At 46.6% G+C, this 21319-nt stretch overlaps 1 protein-coding gene across 3 annotated transcripts in view; it reads left to right on the forward strand.

The window, feature by feature from the left end:
• DDC (dopa decarboxylase) overlaps positions 1–21319 on the forward strand; it is a 255892-nt gene that overhangs the window by 34135 nt on the left and 200438 nt on the right. For all 3 annotated transcript variants that reach the window (XM_063922623.1, XM_063922624.1, XM_063922625.1), the window contains one exon: positions 18022–18135. In XM_063922623.1, coding sequence (XP_063778693.1) covers positions 18022–18135 — 114 coding nt within the window. The remainder of the gene's footprint in view (positions 1–18021; positions 18136–21319) is intronic.

Raw genomic sequence — 21319 nt, forward strand, 5'->3', positions numbered from 1 at the left:
TGAGTCCCAGGCGGATATGACTTCACCCGGAAGTCTACATGCATTCCAGCGCTGGTCTGCGTTCCATTGATGCATTCCATGGGCACTACTTACTTCCTGTATTTCAAAAAGGAAAATAGGATTTTAATACCTACCGGTAAATCCTTTTCTCTTAGTCCATAGAGGATGCTGGGGATGCTTCAAGAACCATGGGGTATAGACGGGATCCGCAGGAGACATGGGCACACTATAAGACTTTGAATGGGTGTGAACTGGCTACTCCCTCTATGCCCCTCCCCCAGACTCCAGTTATAGGAACTGTGCCCAGGGAGACGGACATTTCGAGGAAAAGGATTTATTTAATTATTGTAAACTAAGGTGAGATACATACCAGCTCACACCACTAACACGCCGTACAACATGGCATTCAACAACAACGCATGCAACGGCATGACCAACAACAGTCACAGATTGACTGAACTCAACGCAACATGAGCGTAACTATAACCAAACTGCAGATACAGCCCGCATTGGGATGGGCGCCCAGCATCCTCTACGGACTAAGAGAAAAAGATTTACCGGTAGGTATTGAAATCCTATTTTCTCATACGTCCTAGAGGATGCTGGGGATGCTTCAAGAACGATGGGGTTTATACCAAAGCTCCAGAACGGGCGGGAGAGTGCGGATGACTCTGCATCACCGATTGACCAAACAAGAGGTCCTCCTTAGCCAGGGTATCAAACTTGTAAAACTTCGCAAAGGCGTTTGAACCCAACCAAGTAGCAGCTCGGCAAAGTTGTAACGCCGAGACTCCCCTGGCAGCCGCCCAGGATGAGCCCACCTTTCTGGTAGAATGGGCTTTCACCGATTTCGGTAACGGCAATCCTGCCGTAGAATGAGCCTGCTGAATCGTATTACAAATCCAGCGTGCAATAGTCTGCTTAGAAGCAGGAGCCCCAATCTTGTTGGGAGCCCACAGGACAAACAGAGCCTCTGTTTTCCTAATCTGCGCCATTCTGGCGACATAGATCTTCAAAGCTCTGACCACATCGAGAGACTTTGACCCCGCCAAGGCGTCAGTAGCCACTGGCACCACAATTGGCTGGTTAACATGAAATGATGAAACCACTTTAGGCAGAAATCCGCTCTATCAGCATGGAAAATCAAATAGGGGCTTTTGTGAGATAAAGCCGCCAACTCAGACACTCGCCTTGCAGACGCCAAGGCCAACAACATGACCACTTTCCAAGTAAGGAATTTTAACTCAACCTTGCGCAAAGGTTCAAACCAATGTGATTGCAAGAATTGCAACACTACATTAAGGTCCCATGGTGCCACTGGGGGCACAAAGGGAGGTTGGATGTGCAGCACGCCTTTTGCGAAGGTCTGAACTTCTGGAAGGGAGGCCAATTCTTTCTGAAAAAAGATCGACAAGGCCGAAATCTGTACTTTAATAGAGCCTAACTTTAGGCCCGCATCCACACCTGCTTGTAGGAAATGGAGCAAACGCCCCAGGTGAAATTCTTCCGTAGGAGCCTTCTTGGATTCACACCAAGACACATATTTTCTGCAAATACGGTGGTAATGCTTTGCCATTACTTCTTTTCTAGCTTGAAGAAGTGTAGGAATGACTTCACTGGGAATACCCTTTCAGGCTAGGATTTGGCATTCAACCGCCACACCGTCAAACGCAGCTGCGGTAAGTCCTGATACACTCACGGCTCCTGTTGTAACAGGTCCTCCCAAAGAGGAAGAGGCCAGGGATCTTCTATGAGCAACTCTTGAAGATCTGGATACCAGGCCCTTTTTGGCCAGTCCGGAACAATGAGGATCGCCTGAACCCTTGTTCTTCTTATAATTTTTATCACCTTTGGAATGAGTGGAAGTGGAGGGAACACATAGACCGACTGAAACACCCACGGTGTCACTAGGGAGTCCACCGCTATCGCTTGAGGGTCCCTTGACCTGGAACAATATCTCTGAAGTTTCTTGTTGAGGCTGGACGCCATCATGTCCACTTGAGGAACTCCCCAATGACTTGTCACTTCTGCAAAGACCTCTTGATGAAGACCCCACTCTCCTGGAGTGAGATCGTGTCTGCTGAGGAAGTCTGCTTCCCAGTTGTCCACTCCTGGAATGAAGACCGCTGACAGAGCGCTGGCATGTCTTTCCGCCCAGCAAAGAATCTTCGTGGCCTCGGCCATCGCCGTTCTGCTTTTTATTCTGCCTTGGCGGTTTATTCTGCCTTGGCGGTTGTCTGACTGAATCAAGACCGGCAGACCTCAAAGAAGATGTTCTGTTTGCAGTATGCCGTTGTAGATGGCTCTTAATTCCAGAATGTTTATGTGTAGACAAGCTTCCTGGCTTGACCACTTTCCCAGAAAGTTTCTTCCCTGTGTGACTGCTCCCCAGCCTCGGAGGCTTGCATCTGTGGTCACCAGGATCCAATCCTGAATCCCGAACCTGCGTCCCTCCAGAAGGTGAGAACTGTGCAGCCACCATAGAAGGGAAATTCTGGTCCTGGGAGATAGAATTATTTTCCGGTGCATGTCCAGGTGAGACCCGGACCACTGGTCCAGCAGGTTCCACTGAAACACCCTGGCATGGAACCGGCCATATGGAATGGCCTCGTAGGCCGCCACCATATTCCCCAGCAACCGAGTGCAGTGAAGAACTGACACCTTTGCCGGTTTCAGAAACTGTTTTACCATGTTCTGTATTTCCAGAGCTTTTTCCACTGGAAGAAAAACTCTGCAATTCTGTATCTAGAATCATACCCAGGAACGACAGCCGTGTCGTTGGATCCAACTGTGATTTTGGAAAATGTAGGAGCCAGCTGTGTTGTTGCAGAATTGTCAGTGAAAGGGCAACATTCTTCAACAATTGCTCCTTGGACCTCGCCTTTATAAAGAGATCGTCCAAGTACGGGATAATTGTGATTCCTGCTTGCGCAGGAGAACCATCATTTCTGCCATTACTTTGGTGAAAATCCTCGGAGCCGTGGACAGACCAAACGGCAACGTCTGAAATTGGTAATGACAATCCTGCACAGCAAATCTCAGGTAAGCCTGATGTAGAGGCTATATGGGGACATGTAAGTTAGGCATCTTTTATGTCGACCGACACCATAAAATCCCCCTCCTCCAGACTGGAGATCACTGCTCGTAGAGACTCCATCTTGAACTTGAATTTTTTCAGAAAGAAATTGAGGGATTTTAGGTTTAGAATCGGTCTGTCTGAGCCATCCGGCTTCGGGACCACAAACAGGCTCGAATAAAACCCTACTATGACAATCACTTGATTTTGACACAACTTTAGTATCGCAGCGCTATCTCCCTTTCTGGAAGAGAAGCTGGCAAGACCGATTTGAAAAATCGGTGAGGGTGCACGTCTTGAAACTCTAACTTGTACCCCTGGGTTACTATGTCTACTATCCAAGGATCCAGGTCTGAGTGCACCCAGACCTGACTGAAGAGTTTGAGACGTGCCCCCACTGGTGCGGACTCCCGCAACGGAGCCCCAGCGTCATGCGGTGGATTTGGTAGAAGCCAGAGAGGACTTCTGCTCCTGGGAACTTGCCACAGCCTGTGACCTTTTTCCCCATCCTCTTCCCCTCGCAGCAAGGAAGGAGGACCCACATCCTTTTTTGAATTTATTGGGCTGAAAGGACTGCATCTGATAGTGAGGCGATTTCTTCTGCTGTGCAGGGACATAAGGTAAAAATGAAGACTTACCCACGGTAGCCGTAGACACCAGGTCAGTGAGGCCGTCGCCAAACAAGACCCTACCGTTAAACGGAAGAGACTCCATCGCCTTCTTAGAGTCAGCATCAGCATTCCATTGATGTATCCACAACGCTCTCCTTGCTGAGACCGCCATGGCATTGGCCCTTGAACCTAAAAGGCCAATATCCCTTACAGCTTCTTTTAAATATGCTGCAGCGTCCCTGATGTGACCCAGAGTCAAAAGCACACTATCTCTGTCTAGGGTATCTACCTCAGATGACAGGTTATCTGCCCACCTTTCAATAGCACTACTCACCCATGCCGCAGCAACGGCAGGCCTGAGTAGCGACCCTGTAGTGACATAAATGGATTTTACGGCATTTTCCTGCTTACGATCCGCAGGATCCTTTAGGGCAGCCGTGTCAGGGGACGGAAGCACCACCTTTTTGGATAGACGCGACCGTGGGGATTGACTCCCACCTTTCCCTGTCCCCAGAGGGGAACGGATATGCCATTGGAATTCTTTTGGGAACCTGTATCTTCTTGTCAGGATTTTCCCAAGCCTTTTCAAAAAGCGTGTTCAGTTCATGAGAGGGAGGAAACGTTACCTCAGATTTCTTTTCTTTAAACATACAGACCCTAGTATCAGGAACAGCAGGGTCCTCAGTGATATGTAATACGTCTTTTATCGCCACAATCATGTACTGAATACTCTTAGCCAGCTTAGGATGTAATCTGGCATCACTATAGTCGACACTGGAATCAGAGTCCGTGTCGGTATCTGTATCTGCTATCTGGGTAAATACACGTTTCTGTGACCCCGAAGGGGTCTGGGCCTGTGACAAAGTATCTTCCATGGATTTCCTCCATGTTTGGTTCTTAGACTCAGATTTATCAAATCTCTTAGTCAACTTTTGTCACGTTTGCGTTTAAAACACTCAACATATTCACCCAATCATCCGTCGGCGGTGCCGACACGGTCACTCTCACATTATTTTCTGTCCCCACTCCAGCCTCCTCCTGGGAAGAGCATTCAACCTCAGACATGTCGACACACACGTACCGACACCCACAACCACACTGGGACTATAGGAGACAGACCCACAATAAAGCCTGCAAGAGGAACACAGAGAGAGTTCTGCCAGCTCACACCCAGCGCCTATCCCGGTACTGAGGCCAGTAAAATGACTGCCCAGACCTGTTAGCGCTTTATGTATATACAAATCAGCACCAAATTATTTGTGCCCCCCCCGTTTTGCACCCTGTTACTAGTACAGCAGTGTGGAGGACAGGGCCAGCGTCTCTGCAGCTTTTGAGGAGAGAAAATGGCGCTGGTCAGAGCTGTGTAGGCTAAGCCCCGCCCACTACATGGCGCGCTTCAGTCCCACTGAAAAATCTGTTTATACTGGTGGGGGTCCCTTAACTAGTGCCCTGGGCACTGTTATAACTCATGCCAGTCTGATTTGAGGTGTTAATACTGCCCAGGGAGCCCCCCCTGCACCCTGCAGTGCTGTCTTATGTGTGGGAGCATGGCACGCAGCACGCCCGCTGCGCCATACCTCTTCTGCCGTCACTGAAGTCTTCTGATCTTCTCATACTCACCCGGCTTCTATCTTCTGGCTTTGTGAGGGGGGTGACGGCACGGCTCCGGGAACAAGCAGCTAGGCGTACCGTAGTGATCAAACCCTCTGGAGCTAATGGTGTCCAGTAGCCTAAGAAGCAGAGCCCTTGAACTCTTAAGAAGTAGGTCTGCTTCTCTCCCCTCACTCCCACGATGCAGGGAGCCTGTAGCCAGCAGGTCTCCCTGAAAATAGCAAACCTAATAAAGTATTTTTCAGTGAAACTCTGGAGAGCTCCTCAGTGTGCATCCAGTCTCACTGGGCACAGAATCTAACTGGAGTCTGGGGGAGGGGCATAGAGGGAGGAACCAGTTCACACCCATTCAAAGTCTTATAGTGTGCCCATGTCTCCTGCGGTTCCCGTCTATACCCCATGGTTCTTGAAGCATCCCCAGCATTCTCTAGGACGTATGAGAAATTATGTAACCCAGAAGATCATGGGTATCCCGACGCTGGCCTGCATTCCACGGGTGCATTCCACCTTAAAATATAGCCTGACGAGGACTCTGAAAACACACAAATACAATTTTGTGGGTAGAAGTTGTGGCTAGTATCTTTAGTTTAAAGTATACCACCACCATTTTACACACAAGATAAAAGGCTTAAAGTGACAGTGCACATTAACAATAAAAACACATAAAAATTCAGTAAAATATATATAATCATTACTAAGGACAAGAGGGAAGATAAATGACAGGAATTCGAAACAAACAAGAAGAAGAACACCCCAAGGTTTCCATCGATGCGGATGTTGCTTAATGTGCAGGACAGTTAAGAGTAATTCCAGTAAAATCAAAGAATTCAGTGTTGACAATAAGTCCTACACAATTAATCAATTATCACTTGTAATTCACGCAATGTTGTTTATGTGTTCGAATGCAGCTGTGGCCTTAAGTATGTGGGCAAAACAACTAGGGTCTTAAAAACATGGCTGGCCAAACATATATACAACATTAGAAAAGGTCTCGACACACCTACTGTGTTGGCACATTTTAACTCGTCCCATAATAAAAAACGAATGCCACATTAAACATTTTTGTGGCATAGAACAAGTCCTACCAAAACATAGAACTAGGGACTTAGATAAAAGATTGTCTAAAACAGAGATGCATTGGATTTACCAATTAAAAACTTTAACTCCTAAAGGCCTCAATAGCGAGTTTGAATTGGGGTGTTTACTGACTTGATGCTCTTCTTTTGGTTTGTTTCGAATTCCTTTCATTTTTCTTCCCTCATCCTTAGTAATGATTATACATATTTTATTGAATTTTTATGTGTTTTTATTGTTAATGTGCACTGTCATTTTAAGCCTTTTATCTTGTGTGATACTACCCACAACTTTTACCCACAAAATTGTATTTGTGTGTTTTCAGAGTCCTCGTCAGGCTATAGTTCAAGGTGGAACGCACCCGTGGAGCACAGGCCAGTGCTGGGATGCGCACGATCTTCCAGGGTACATCATTTCCTTTCTCTGACTTCCTAGTGGATGCTGGGGACTCCATAAGGACCATGGGGAATAGACGGGCTCCGCAGGAGACTGGGCACTCTATAGAAAGATTTAGGACTATCTGGTGTGCACTGGCTCCTCCCCCTATGACCCTCCTCCAAGCCCCAGTTAGATTTCTGTGCCCGGCTGAGCTGGATGCACACTAGGGGCTCTCCTGAGCTCCTAGAACAGGCATTCCCAACCACGGTCCTCAAGGCACACCAACAGTGCAGGTTTTAGTGATATCCAGGCTTCAGCACAGGTGACTTAATTAGTAGCTCTGTTATTTTGATTTAACCATCTGTGCTGCAGCCTGGATATCACTAAAACCTGCACTGTTGGTGTGCCTTGAGGACCGTGGTTGGGAATGCCTGTCCTAGAAGAAAGTATAGTTTAGGTTTTTTTTATTTTCAGTGAGACCTGCTTGCAACAGGCTCACTGCAACGAGGGACTAAGGGGAGAAAAGCGAACCTACCTAAGTGGTGGTAGCTTGGGCTTCTTAGGCTACTGGACACCATTAGCTCCAGAGGGATCGAACACAGGACCCGACCTCGTCGTCCGTTCCCGGAGCCGCGCCGCCGTCCCCCTTACAGAGCCAGAAACAAGAAGGTGGTCCAGAAAATCGGCGGCTGAAGACTTCTGTCTTCTCCAAGGTAGCGCACAGCACTGCAGCTGTGCGCCATTGCTCCTCATGCACACCACACACTGCGGTCACTGATGGGTGCAGGGCGCTGGGGGGGGGGCGCCCTGAGCAGCAATAGTAACACCTTGGCTGGCAAAACTAACACCATATATAGCCCCAGAGGCTATATAGGTGTATATTAACCCCTGTCAGAAACGATAAAATAGCGGGAGAAAGCCCGCCAAAAAAGGGGCGGAGCCAACTCCCTCAGCACACTGGCGCCATTTTCCCTCACAGCTTCGCTGGAAGGAAGCTCCCTGGCTCTCCCCTGCAGTCCTGCACTACAGAAAGGGTATAAAAAAGAGGGGGGGCACAATTTAGGCGCAGTATATATATATTATAGGCAGCTATAGGGGAAAACACTCTGTATAGTGATATCCCTGTGTTATATAGCGCCCTGGTGTGTGCTGGCATACTCTCCCTCTGTCTCCCCAAAGGGCTTTGTGGGGTCCTGTCCTCTGTAAGAGCATTCCCTGTGTGTCTGCTGTGTGTCGGTACTGCTGTGTCGACATGTATGATGAGGATAATGATGTGGAGGCGGAGCAAATGCCTGTGAATGTGATGTCACCCCCTGCGGGGTCGACACCAGTGTGGATGGACTTATGGAAGGAATTACGTGACAGTGTCAGCTCCTTACATAAAAGGTTTGACGACATAGGACAGCCGGCTACTCAGCTTGTGCCTGTCCAAGCGTCTCAAATGTCATCAGGGGCTATAAAACGCCCGCTACCTCAGATGACAGATACAGACGTCGACACGGATATCGACTCCAGTGTCGACGATGATGAGACGAGTGTACCCTCCAATAGATCCACCCGTTATATGATTGAGGCTATGAAAAATGTATTACACATTTCTGATGATACCCCAGGTACCACAAAAAAGGGTATTATGTTGGTGAGAAAAAACTACCAGTAGTTTTTCCTGCATCTGACGAATTAAATGAGGTGTGTGAGGAAGCGTGGACTTCCCCAGATAAGAAATTGATCACTTCTAAACGGTTAATGGCTGCGTACCCTTTCCCGCCAGAGGATAGGTCACGCTGGGAAACACCCCCTAGGGTAGATAAAGCGCTGACACGCTTATCAAAGAAGGTGGCACTACCGTCTCCGGATACGGCCGCCCTAAAAGAACTTGCTGATAGAAAGCAGGAAAGTACCCTAAAAGCTATATACACACACACTGGCATTATATTGAGACCCGCTATTGCATCAGCTTGGATGTGCAGTGCTGCAGCTGCGTGGTCAGACTCCCTGTCGGAAAACATTGATACCATGGATAGGGACAATATTTTGCTAACGATTGACCATATAAAAGACGCGGTCTTATACATGCGTGATGCACAGAGGGATATTTGCCGGCTGGCATCAAAAATAAGCGCTATGTCCATTGCCGCCAGACGGGGGTTATGGACTAGGCAATGGTCAGGTGATGCCGACTCCAAGCGGCACATGGAAGTTTTACCCTATAAAGGGGTGGAACTTTTTGGGGAAGGTCTTTCAGACCTCGTTTCCACAGCTACTGCTGGGAAATCGACTTTTTTGCCACAGGCTACCCCACAGCAAAAGAAAGCACCGTATTATCAGGTACAGTCCTTTCGGCCCCAGAAAACTAAGCGGGCTAGAGGCTCATCCTTTCTGCCGAGGGGCAGAGGAAGGGGGAAAAAGCTGCAGCACACAGCTAGTTCCCAAGAGCAGAAGTCCTCCCCTGCGTCCGGAAAGTCCACAGCATGACGCTGGGGCTGCTCAGGCGGAATCGGGAACGGTGGGGGCACGTCTCAGGTTTTTCAGCACACAGTGGGCTCTCTCACAAGTGGATCCCTGGGTCCTTCAAGTAGTATCTCAGCGGTACAGGCTGGAATTCGAGACGTCTCCCCCCCCCCCCGCGCCGTTTCCTAAAATCTGCCTTGCCGGCAACTCCCTCTGCCAGGGAGGCAGTGTTGGTGGCTATTCAAAAACTGTATTCACAGAAAGTGATTGTCAAGGTACCCCTCCTTCAGCAAGGAAAGGGTTACTACTCCACAATGTTTGTGGTACCGAAACCGGACGGTTCGGTGAGGCCCATCTTAAATTTAAAAGCATTGAACACTTATATCAAAAGGTTCAAGTTCAAGATGGAATCGCTCAGGGCAGTTATTGCGAGCCTGGAGGAGGGGGATTACATGGTATCCCTGGACATCAAGGATGCGTACCTGCATGTCCCCATTTACCCTCCGCACCAGGAGTACCTCAGATTTGTGGTACAGGACTGTCACTATCAGTTCCAGACGCTGCCGTTTGGGTTATCCACGGCACCGAGGGTCTTTACCAAGGTAATGGCCGAAATGATGATACTCCTTCGCAAGAAGGGAGTTTTAATTATCCCGTACTTGGACGATCTCCTGATAAGGCGAGGTCCAAAGAACAGTTGGTAGTGGGGGTGGCACTTTCTCAGGAAGTGCTACAACAGCACGGCTGGATTCTCAATATTCCAAAGTCACAGCTGGTCCCGACGACACGTCTTCTGATCCTGGGAATGATTCTGGACACAGACCAGAAAAGAGTGTTTCTTCCACTGGAAAAAGCCGAGGAATTGTCATCTCTGGTCAGAGACATCCTAAAACCAGGAAAAGTGTCGGTACATCAATGCACACGAGTCCTGGGAAAAATGGTAGCTTCGTACGAAGCAATTCCATTCGGAAGGTTCCACGCAAGGACGTTCCAGTGGGACCTGTTGGACAAATGGTCCGGGTCCCATCTCCAGATGCAACAGCGGATAACCCTATCGGCCAGAACCAGGGTGTCGCTGCTGTGGTGGCTGCAGAGGGCTCATCTACTAGAGGGCCGCAGATTCGGAATACAGGACTGGGTCCTGGTGACCACGGATGCCAGCCTTCGGGGCTGGGGGGCAGTCACAAAGGGAAGAAATTTCCAAGGACTGTGGTCAAATCAGGAGATTTCTCTCCACATAAATATCCTGGAGCTAAGGGCCATTTACAATGCCCTAAGCCAGGCAAGACCCCTGCTTCAAAACCAGCCGGTACTGATCCAGTCAGACAACATCACGGCGGTCGCCCATGTAAACAGACAGGGCGGCACGAGAAGCAGGATGGCGATGGCAGAAGCCACAAGGATTCTCAGATGGGCAGAGAATCATGTGTTAGCACTGACGGCAGTGTTCATTCCGGGAGTGGACAACTGGGAAGCAGACTTCCTCAGCAGGCACGACCTCCACCCGGGAGAATGGGGACTTCATCCAGAAGTCTTCCAAATGCTGGTCAACCGGTGGGAAAAACCACAGGTAGACATGATGGCGTCCCGCCTCAACAAGAAGTTGAAAAGATATTGCGCCCGGTCAAGAGACCCTCAGGCGATAGCGTTGGACGCTCTAGTGACACCATGGGTGTACCAGTCGGTTTATGTGTTTCCTCCTCTACCTCTCATACCCAAGGTACTGAGAATAATAAGAAGGCGAGGAGTGAAAACCATACTCGTGGTTCCGGATTGGCCAAGAAGAGCTTGGTACCCGGAACTTCAAGAGAGGCTTACAGAGGACCCTTGGCCTCTGCCGCTCAGACAAGACCTGCTGCAGCAGGGACCCTGTCTGTTCCAAGACTTACCGCGGCTGCGTTTGACGGCATGGCAGTTGAACACCGGATCCTGAAGGAAAAGGGTATTCCGAAGGAAGTCATCCCTACCCTGATCAAAGCCAGGAAGGATGTCACCGCAAGACATTATCACCGCATTTGGCGAAAATATGTTGCTTGGTGTGAGGCCATGAAGGCCCCGACGGAGGAATTTCACCTGGGTCGATTCCTGCACTTCCTGCAAGCAGGGGTGACGTTGGGCCTCAAATTGGGGTCCATAAAGGTCCAGATTTCGGCTCTGTCGATTTTCTTCCAAAAAGAACTGGCTTCACTGCCTGAAGTTCAGACTTTTGTCAAGGGAGTACTGCATATTCAGCCTCCTTTTGTGCCCCCAGTGGCACCTTGGGATCTCAATGTGGTTTTGGCATTCCTGAAATCACATTGGTTCGAACCACTTAAGACTGTGGATTTAAAATATCTCACGTGGAAAGTGGTCATGCTGTTGCCCTGGCGTCGGCCAGGCGGGTTTCAGAATTGGCGGCTTTGTCTTGTAAAAGCCCTTTTCTGATTTTCCATATGGATAGGGCAGAATTGAGGACTCGTCCTCAGTTTCTCCCAAAGGTGGTCTCAGCTTTTCACTTGAACCAACCTATTGTGGTGCCTGCGGCTACTAGGGACTTGGAGGATTCCAAGTTGCTGGACGTAGTCAGGGCCCTAAAAATTTATATTTCCAGGACGGCTGGAGTCAGAAAGACTGACTCGCTGTTTATCCTGTATGCACCCACCAAGCTGGGTGCTCCTGCTTCTAAGCAGTCTATTGCGCGCTGGATTTGTAGCAATATTCAGCTGGCGCATTCTGCGGTAGGCTTACCGCAGCCTAAATCTGTAAAAGCCCATTCCACACGGAAGGTGGGCTCATCTTGGGCGGCTGCCCGAGGGGTCTCGGCTTTACAACTTTGCCGAGCAGCTACTTGGTCGGGGGCAAACACGTTTGCAAAATTCTACAAATTTGATACCCTGGCTGAGGAGGACCTGGAATTCTCTCATTCGGTGCTGCAGAGTCATCCGCACTCTCCCGCCCGTTTGGGAGCTTTGGTATAATCCCCATGGTCCTTACGGAGTCCCCAGCATCCACTAGGACGTCAGAGAAAATAAGAATTTACTCACCGGTAATTCTATTTCTCGTAGTCCGTAGTGGATGCTGGGCGCCCATCCCAAGTGCGGATTGTCTGCAATACCTGTACATAGTTATTGTTCCAAAAATCGGGTTTTGTTGTGAGCCATCTCTTCAGAGGCTCCATTTGTTATCATACTGTTAACCGGGGTTCCTATCACGTGTTATATGGTGTGATTGGTGTGGCTGGTATGAGTCTTACCCGGGATTCAAAAATCCTTCCTTATTGTGTCAGCTCTTCCGGGCACAGTTCCTAACTGAGGCTTGGAGGAGGGTCATAGGGGGAGGAGCCAGTGCACACCAGATAGTCCTAAATCTTTCTATAGAGTGCCCAGTCTCCTGCGGAGCCCGTCTATTCCCCATGGTCCTTACGGAGTCCCCAGCATCCACTACGGACTACGAGAAATAGAATTACCGGTGAGTAAATTCTTATTTTTTGAAATACAGGAAGTAAGTGGTGCCCATGGAATACATCAATGGAACGCAGACCAGCGCTGGAACGCATGTAAACTTATGGGTGACGTCATTTTAGCCTGAGACTCAGGAAATGGAACTCCGCACACAGCTGTTACACATTAGACTAATCAAAGAGTCTTTTAAAAGGAGGACTGAGGGACACTTACCACACTTCTGATGAAGGATCCGGTGAGATCCGAAACGCGTTAAGTGTGGTCATTGGGAATTCCCATTGGTGTGGACATTAGGTGGAGCTGCACGATCGCTTTGGAGGGGTGACTGCAGATTCCGGAACTGTAGCCGCTGATACCACATTGAACACCTGTGGGACTCCGTGAGATGTGTGCAATGTTCCTGTGTTTGCCAATGGGAATGTGTTGATGCGATTTTAATTATCTGTTTTGTAAGTGCAACTTTATTGTATTGTATTAAATGGTCTTGTTTTGTCTAGACCAGGGGTGGCCAACCAGTCAGAGGCAAAGAGCCAGAAAAGATCCGTAGTAAAGGGCAAGAGCCAGTATCATGGGGGCGTGGCCTAGTTTTCACAAAGCCACACCCCATTCTTGTGTGCGCACCTTTCGGTATGACATTTGTAGGAGTATGACCTTGTGTCATAACCCCATTTTTAGTCATGTTGTACAGTGCCACATACATATAATGCCCCAGTACAGTGCTACATACTGTACATATAAAACTGCCAAAAAATGGGTCCCTCCACAGTGGCAGATACATATACCCCTCTCCACAGTGCCAGATACACATATGTCCACACAGGGCCAGATAAATATATGCCCCCACAGTACCAGATACACATGCCCCCACAGTGCCAGCTATGCCCCCAGTGCCAGATACACATGTCCCCACAGTGCCAGCTATGCTCCCAGTGCCAGATACACATGCCCCCCCAGTGCCAGATATGCCCCCAGTTCCAGATACACATGTCTCCACAGTGCCAGCTATACATGTCCTTACAGTGCCAGCTATGCCCCCAGTGCCAGATACACATGTCCACACAGTGCCAGCTATGTCCCCAGTGCCAGATACACATGCCCCCCCAGTGCCAGATATGCCCCCAGTTCCAGATACACATGTCTCCATAGTGCCAGCTATACATGTCCTTACAGTGCCAGCTATGCCCCCAGTGCCAGATACACATGTCCACACAGTGCCAGCTATGCCCCCAGTGCCAGATACACATGTCCACACAGTGCCAGATATGCCCCCAGTACAGAGACACATGCCCCCACAGTGCCAGATATGCCCCCAGTGCAGATACACATGTCTTTACAGTGCCAGATATGCCCCCAGTGCCAGCTACACATGTCTTACAGTGCTAGATATACCCCCAGTGCAGATACACATGCCCCCACAGTGCCAGATATGCCCCCACAGTGATAGATATGCTCCCAGTGCAGATCCACATGCCCCCACGGTGCCAGTTATGTCCCCAGTGCAGATCCACATGCCCCCACAGTGCCAACTATGCCCCCAGTGCAGATCCACATGTCCCCACAGTGCCAGCTATGCCCCCAGTGCAGATCCACATGCCCCTTCAGTGCCCCCCCCCCCCCCCCAAAGTGCTGCTCACCGTGCTGCTGCTGTGAGGGGAGAGGAGCACAGCGCGCACTTCTCCTGTTCCTCTGACTCCGGCGGCGGTGTCTATCTTTAATTCAGCGCCGGCCCATGAGCCAATCAGAGCTCACGGTCCAGCAGCCAATCAGGAACTTAGCTGCTGGACCGCGTGCTCTGATTGGCTCATGGGCCGGCACTGAATTGAAGATAGACACTGCCGCAGGAGTCAGAGGGGCAGGAGAGGCGCGCGCTGCGCTCTCCTCCCCTCTCCTCACACACCGGAGAGACCTTAGATTAACACACAGCAATTTCTAAGCCTTAGAAGTTGCTGTGTGTCGGGCAGCGGTGGCCGGGAGCCGATCGAGCCGCATGCGGAGGATGAAAGAGCCGCATGCGGCTTGAGAGACGTGGGTTGGCCACCGCTGGTCTAGACTACTGCACTATCACTGTCATCTTTGTGCTTCATCTTTGTCATCTTTGTGCTTCTCCCACTACTGCTGTAACAAGCATCTGTGAGGAAGGAACGTGTTATTGTTTCAGATCCATTATTCGCTGAACGCCAGGTGCTCCTATTTACACCAACGAGCCACTTGGAAGAGGAGTCGGATTGTTCAGATTAAGATTGAAACAAGCTCAGTATTTTAATTTCTTTTTTTGATGTGGTGCATGTTGTGTGTACTCACTTAAAACTTCTCAGCCATTACTATGGTGTATTTGGTACATGTTTAAACAGGGAAGTGCAGACTGAAACACATTTTTACTTTATCATAGAGGGAGAGACAGTAAGCACTTTATCAGCCTCCAGTCAGAGAGCAGTGAGAGGATAAAATTGTCAAAATCTTCAAAAACACTGAGTTTGGAGACCCAAAACAGAAACTTTGTTGCCAATTGACAAAAGAAACTAGAAAGTATCAATTGAGAGAAGATAACAGAGGGGACAATTACTTCTACTCAGAACGAAGCAACATTAACTTCAGCCTAGGGACAAACTTAGTAGTTTCCAAAATTACCCATTTGCTATTCATCATGGAGACATAAAATCAGGATGATTGTTAATTCTAGGAATTGCACCACCGGGAGTATTTCCGCTTAACTGCGTTACTATATGTTATGAAGCCTCAAGGTTAGAGTAATTATAAGTGACTGTACTGTTTCTTGAAAAATATGCTTATAGTGTAAACCACAGGTATTGAACCTGAGGCCCTCCAGCTGCTGTGGAACTACTAATAATAATAATAATAATAATAATTTTATTTATATAGCGCTCTTTCTCCAATAGGACTCAAGGCGCTTAACTACACATCCCAGCATGCCCTGACTCAATTTTAGTATGCCTTAATAGCAAAACTGTGGCAGGGCATGCTGAGATACATAGTTCCACAGCTGCTGGAGGGCCACAGGTTGAAGATCCATGGTGTAAACTATTGTTTTTCTTATTTTGGGGTATTTGGGTATTGCGTCAAATTGGTCATATGTATGAGTAAATTGTTCTGCTTTAGAAGGGTTGTTTTTTTTTTTGAAGTGTAATATTACCAAGCTTTTAATGTAAGGTATAATGCTTTGTGACAATTAACGAGAGGTTCTTCCAGCCAGTTGAGCTTCCACTGAAATAAAAATAATTATGGTTGTCGTAGGTGTACATTTGTAATACAGATTGTGATGTTTTTATTGGACATTGTAACTGTTGCAAATATTTATATATACACACATGTTGTAATATTTAGGAACTTTTCTTAATTTCACTCAGAAGTGATACTAATGCTGGCTATACACCAGGACGACCAGCATCCGATCCGATTCCAGGCACGATTTCCCTTCAATTCCCCCGGCAGCTCTGGACACACGATTTGGTGGTTTGGACACACGGCAGGTCGTTAAACAGTCGTTAAAAACTTGGGAAATGCCACTTAAAATCATACGATGCATCGTGTGTACATCAAACATGGTATGATGTGCATATAATTACAACAGATAATATGGGCTGCACGTATGATCATTTGATGCGATGTGCAACCCACAGGACCACGCATCAGATTGTAATCATGCATAAAACATGCACAATGTGCACACAATGCGTCAATTGATGCATCAATATTGTGACGTATGATCATTTGATGCGATGTGCGACCCACAGGGCCACGCATCAGATTGTAATCATGCATAAAACATGCACAATGTGCACACAATGCGTCAATTGATTCATCAATATTGTGTATCCGTACATGATATCGACCTGTTGTATGGCCAGCATAAGACAATAAATCTACATATTACTTCAGTCAAGCTGCAACATTAATATTCTTTGTATAAGTACACCTCTTCACCTCTCTGTGCGACAATAGTGAAACCTGTGTTGGGCACATCATCCATACACCAAGTTCTGGTAAGAAGTGAAATCCAGGTTATATTTCATACTTACCTGGGTATCACGCTATTAGAAGAAGTTTTGTTAACAGATCATTATCTGGCTGTTAGCATACCTCCCAACTTCTTTATCTCAGAAAGAGGGACCTTTGCGCATGCTTAAAATTAGGGGGCCTGGCCTTGCTGTTAGGAGGTGTGGCTTAATGGGGAATGCTGCACCTGCAAGTCACAGCAGGTGGCCTCATTTCTGTACAAAACACCTCTATCAAGTTCATCCTTCCCAGAGAAACTGACGATTCTTGGCATGTAGTGAAATTAATAAGCTGTACTATACACTACCAGACACCTACCACCCCAGGCCCTAGGGATGTACACTCACTACCCACTCAACATCCCTTGCCCCAAAGAATAACCACCCCACCCCCTGGCCCCACGGACATACTGTACAGTAACCCTCCAGCCCAGGGACATACACCCCCAACCCCAGAACATACACTCCCCTCCTATCCCCCAGCCCCCTAGACATAGATATTCACCCCAGCCCAGGGACATACAATACTTTGTATTTTCCTGTGGTGGCCAATGTGTTTTTTTTCCCTGTCGTGGACCAATGTGTTTGGGCGGGGGATGCCTATTTTGTCAATCCTGGGTCCCACAATTTCTCATAGCAGTTCAGCCTGCATGGCATCATCTTTGTGAACATATCACACAAGATGGCACCACTGTTGGTGGGAGAACCTACTACAGGAACCCTCTTGAGTCAGGGTCCCATGTGCGCTGTGCACCCTTTACCTATAATATACTGTATACACTAGTATTGGTAATGACTATGATGGTAGTAGATGATACTGACATGAATGGATGTGAATATAATGAAGACTTGGCTATCCTTGCCTGGGAGTTTCTCTAAAAGGTAGAATACTTATCTCTGCTGAAAATACCCATTTAGACTGCATAATTTCTCCTTTAATTCCTACGGCATAACTCCTATTTGTCCTAATAAAAAAATAAGACTCAATAACTTTGCCCCCATTTTCCTCAAAATATCCCCTTTTCAGTTAAAATATAGATTGCTTTTCCTCAATTACCTTCTCAAAATGAAGAAAATATTTGTTATAGTACTTTCTGGAGTTTATAGATGCAGTTAGCAAGTAGTGTTTTATGATAATTTGTATCTTAAAATGTGCCAATCTGCATACACTTGGAATGATATTAGGATGTTCCATGTTCCTATTGATACCTGTAAGAAAAAAACACTAGATTAGGGGGAATGTTATATTTACATTTTGATAGAAGTAAATTTGCATTCAATTACAATTTTTATATGTACAAAACCTGAATTATTTACTGATATATACTTTATATTTTAGCCAGCTAAACATTTATTATTCTTCACAGGTAACTCACTGGCACAGTCCTTATTTTTTTGCATACTTTCCTTCTGCCAATTCATACCCAGCCTTGCTGGCAGATATGCTGTGTGGGGCTATTGGGTGCATCGGCTTTACCTGGGTAAGCTTCACTGAAAATGCTGACTGTTAAATACCAGATAATATATATTGTATAATATTAAGGATTATTTTGACTTCATTACAGCGGAGAATAAATTATAATATCTTACTGTAGGTCTCTTAAGTATGGGAAGCAATTTAGGGTCATCTAGAAGATTTTTATACAAATATATATATATATATATATATATACATACATACATACATACAGAGAGAGAGTGAGAGAGATGCTGATCAGTTAAGTGTATATTTGTACAAATGTATGTCTTTGTTGCAATGCGATGCAACAAAACTGCTTCATGAGACTGCCCTCATTTTGATATACAACACTTGTATATCTGGATGCCACTTGAGTCTATATATGAAGCACAACAGAACTTGGCATGAAAAAACGCTGCCGCTGTTGCATTGTAGCACTTCGTATACAGAATCAGACTCGGGGGCTAATTCAGACCTGATCGGTGCTGTGCGTTTTCGCACAGCAGCAATCATCTCTGAATTGTGCATGCCAGACAGCCGACGGTTGTCTTTAGCTAGCGATCACCTCTGCCTGATTGACAGGCAGAGATGGTTGCTGGTCGGGACGGCGGCATTAAGCTGCCGTTTAAGGGGTGCGGTCCAGCCAACGCAGGCGTGGCCGGACCGTGCCAGGGGCGGACCGCGGCAGCTGCATGATGTCACATGCAGCCGCTGCGGCCCAGGCAGTTATAGAGCTAGGCACAAGTGCAAGTCACTATAATGGCAGAAGTAACATCAATGATTGATGCAATAGCTGCACAATTAGTGAATAATCGCACACAGCTGATGTTGTTTAGTATAATCACACACAGCTTGTATGCTGCCTCACCATTTTAGCTGCATGTTTTTGACCCTTATGCATGCTGAATTTCAGGTTTATTCCTTTGTTTAGCTTATGTTGGTAAGTGCATCATTCAAACTGTTCATGCTTTATGTGAGGATATGGATTCTCTGATCACTCAGGTAAACAGTTTAGTAAAATGGCAAATGCCCTTTATTATAAACATACATGCACAGTACACTAAAACAGTATCTATTACATGCCAGGATGGTATCTCACTTACTAGGTCCCCACAAAAGTATAGGATTACAGATGTATGAGGGAGTATCTGTAGGCAGAGCCAACAAGCCTGCACTTCCAGGAAAAGCTTGTCATCCAGTGTCCACAATGTGTCCAGACACGATCCTCTCTCAGCACACTGGCAGCCTCATCTTCGGTGCACGTCCAGTAGCCTTTTTGAAACCAGAGGATAACAACAATGCTTCTAGGCTTCAGCATACTGGAAGCGCTATCCAACCAGTTGCTTTCAGAAGCAAAAACACATCATTCCTCTCAGGCCAGGAACTCCACTGCACTCCCCTAATAGCCCCCCCGTTTGCTATTATAAAACCTTTGTCTTTCCTACCATGAGGCGACACCCCCTGGCTCTGTATTGGGTGAGTTACATTAAGGGGCTGACTACAGAACAGTTTCAGATCAGACCTACTTTCACATGTTCAGGCATGTCCCATGGGCCACACTAGCTGTTAACTAAATTAACCTTACTTAATTAATCCGACTATGTGGCCTGGAATCCATTGTGTAGAGAAGAATGAGGGGGGTGTATGGGCTGACAGCTGAGACTGGCTGAATCTACCCAACAGAAAACACATAGGTTATCTGAGCAGTCACATGGGGCATAGCCAGATTAAAGAGGGGATGCACGGCATACTGTACCCCAGGCCCCCCTTTGTCAGGGGCCCCCTGGTCAGAGCACACTGACATCACTAGCTAAATTATCTTATTTTTCTATGTGTATTTTAAGGTTAAGTTGTATTAGTTCCACTACAAAAATTTTTTTAGAAAATAGTTGTCTTTCAATTAGGTGGAGCTATAAACAGTACCCAGGCATTTTTAAACTATTAGTTAAAATTAATATACACCATTGTTTTCAATTTTATATACACAATCCATACCTCCCACCATGACCCATTCCAGGAGAGACAACATGCTCTCTACCTGGACTTCCTTCTTAATTTATGATTGCAATCATCTGTGTTGAAACACCTTTCTTATCAATTAAATAGTTTAACACAGGTGACGCCAATCATATATTAAGTGGGAAGTCCAGGTAGAGAGCATTGTGTCCCTCCTGGAATGGGTCATATTGGGAGGTATGCATAATTTAATATACATCCCACACCTTCCATCGGGGCCCTCCTGTCTTAAGTGCCCCAGGCAACCCCAAGGCTTAATCTGGCCCTGACATGGGGGGAACATTATTTTACAAACTATAACACAATAACCAATATACAGGTTGAGTATCCCTTATCCAAAATGCTTGGGACCAGAAGTATTTTGGATATCGGATTTTTCTGTATTTTGGAATAATTGCATACCATAATGAGATATCATGGTGATGGGACCCAAGTCTAAGCACAGAATACATGTATGTCTCATATACACCTTATATACACAGCCTGAAGTTACTTTTAGCCAATATTTTTAATAACTTTGTGCATTAAACAAAGTTTGTATACATACACACAATTAATTTATGTTTCATATACAACTTATACTCAGCCTGAATGTCATTTAATACAATATTTTTAATACCTTTGTATATTAAACAAAGTTTGTGTACATTGAGCATCGGAAAACAAAGGTCTCACTATCACTCAAAAATAAATAAATAAATTATATATATATATATATATATATATATATATATATATATATATATATATATATATAATAATAAATATAATATATATCTATATATCTATCTATATATATAGTATACACATACACACCGTCATTTGCATTCTGTACAAAACATCAGGCTAGAGATATTATTCCCCGATAAGCAAAAACACATATAACAAGAGGGACTATGTTTCACAATAATATGTGATGTCCAGTTTTACATCTCTATTGGGAATCCAGGCAGCATGCTGTATAGGTGATAACATAGTTCTTTCCTGCCCCTTTGCACTTACGCACTGAGGGGGTAATTCCAAGTTGATCGCAGCAGGAATTTTGTTAGCAGTTAGGCAAAACCATGTGCACTGCAGGGGAGGCAGATTTAACATGTGCAGACTGATTTGGGTGTGGTGTGTTCAATTTGCAGTGTAAAAATAAAGCAGCCAGTATTTACCCTGCACAGGAACAAAATAACCCACCCAAA

Source organism: Pseudophryne corroboree, chromosome 5 (genome assembly GCF_028390025.1).
Source record: "Pseudophryne corroboree isolate aPseCor3 chromosome 5, aPseCor3.hap2, whole genome shotgun sequence".
NCBI classification, from domain to species: Eukaryota; Metazoa; Chordata; class Amphibia; order Anura; family Myobatrachidae; genus Pseudophryne; species Pseudophryne corroboree.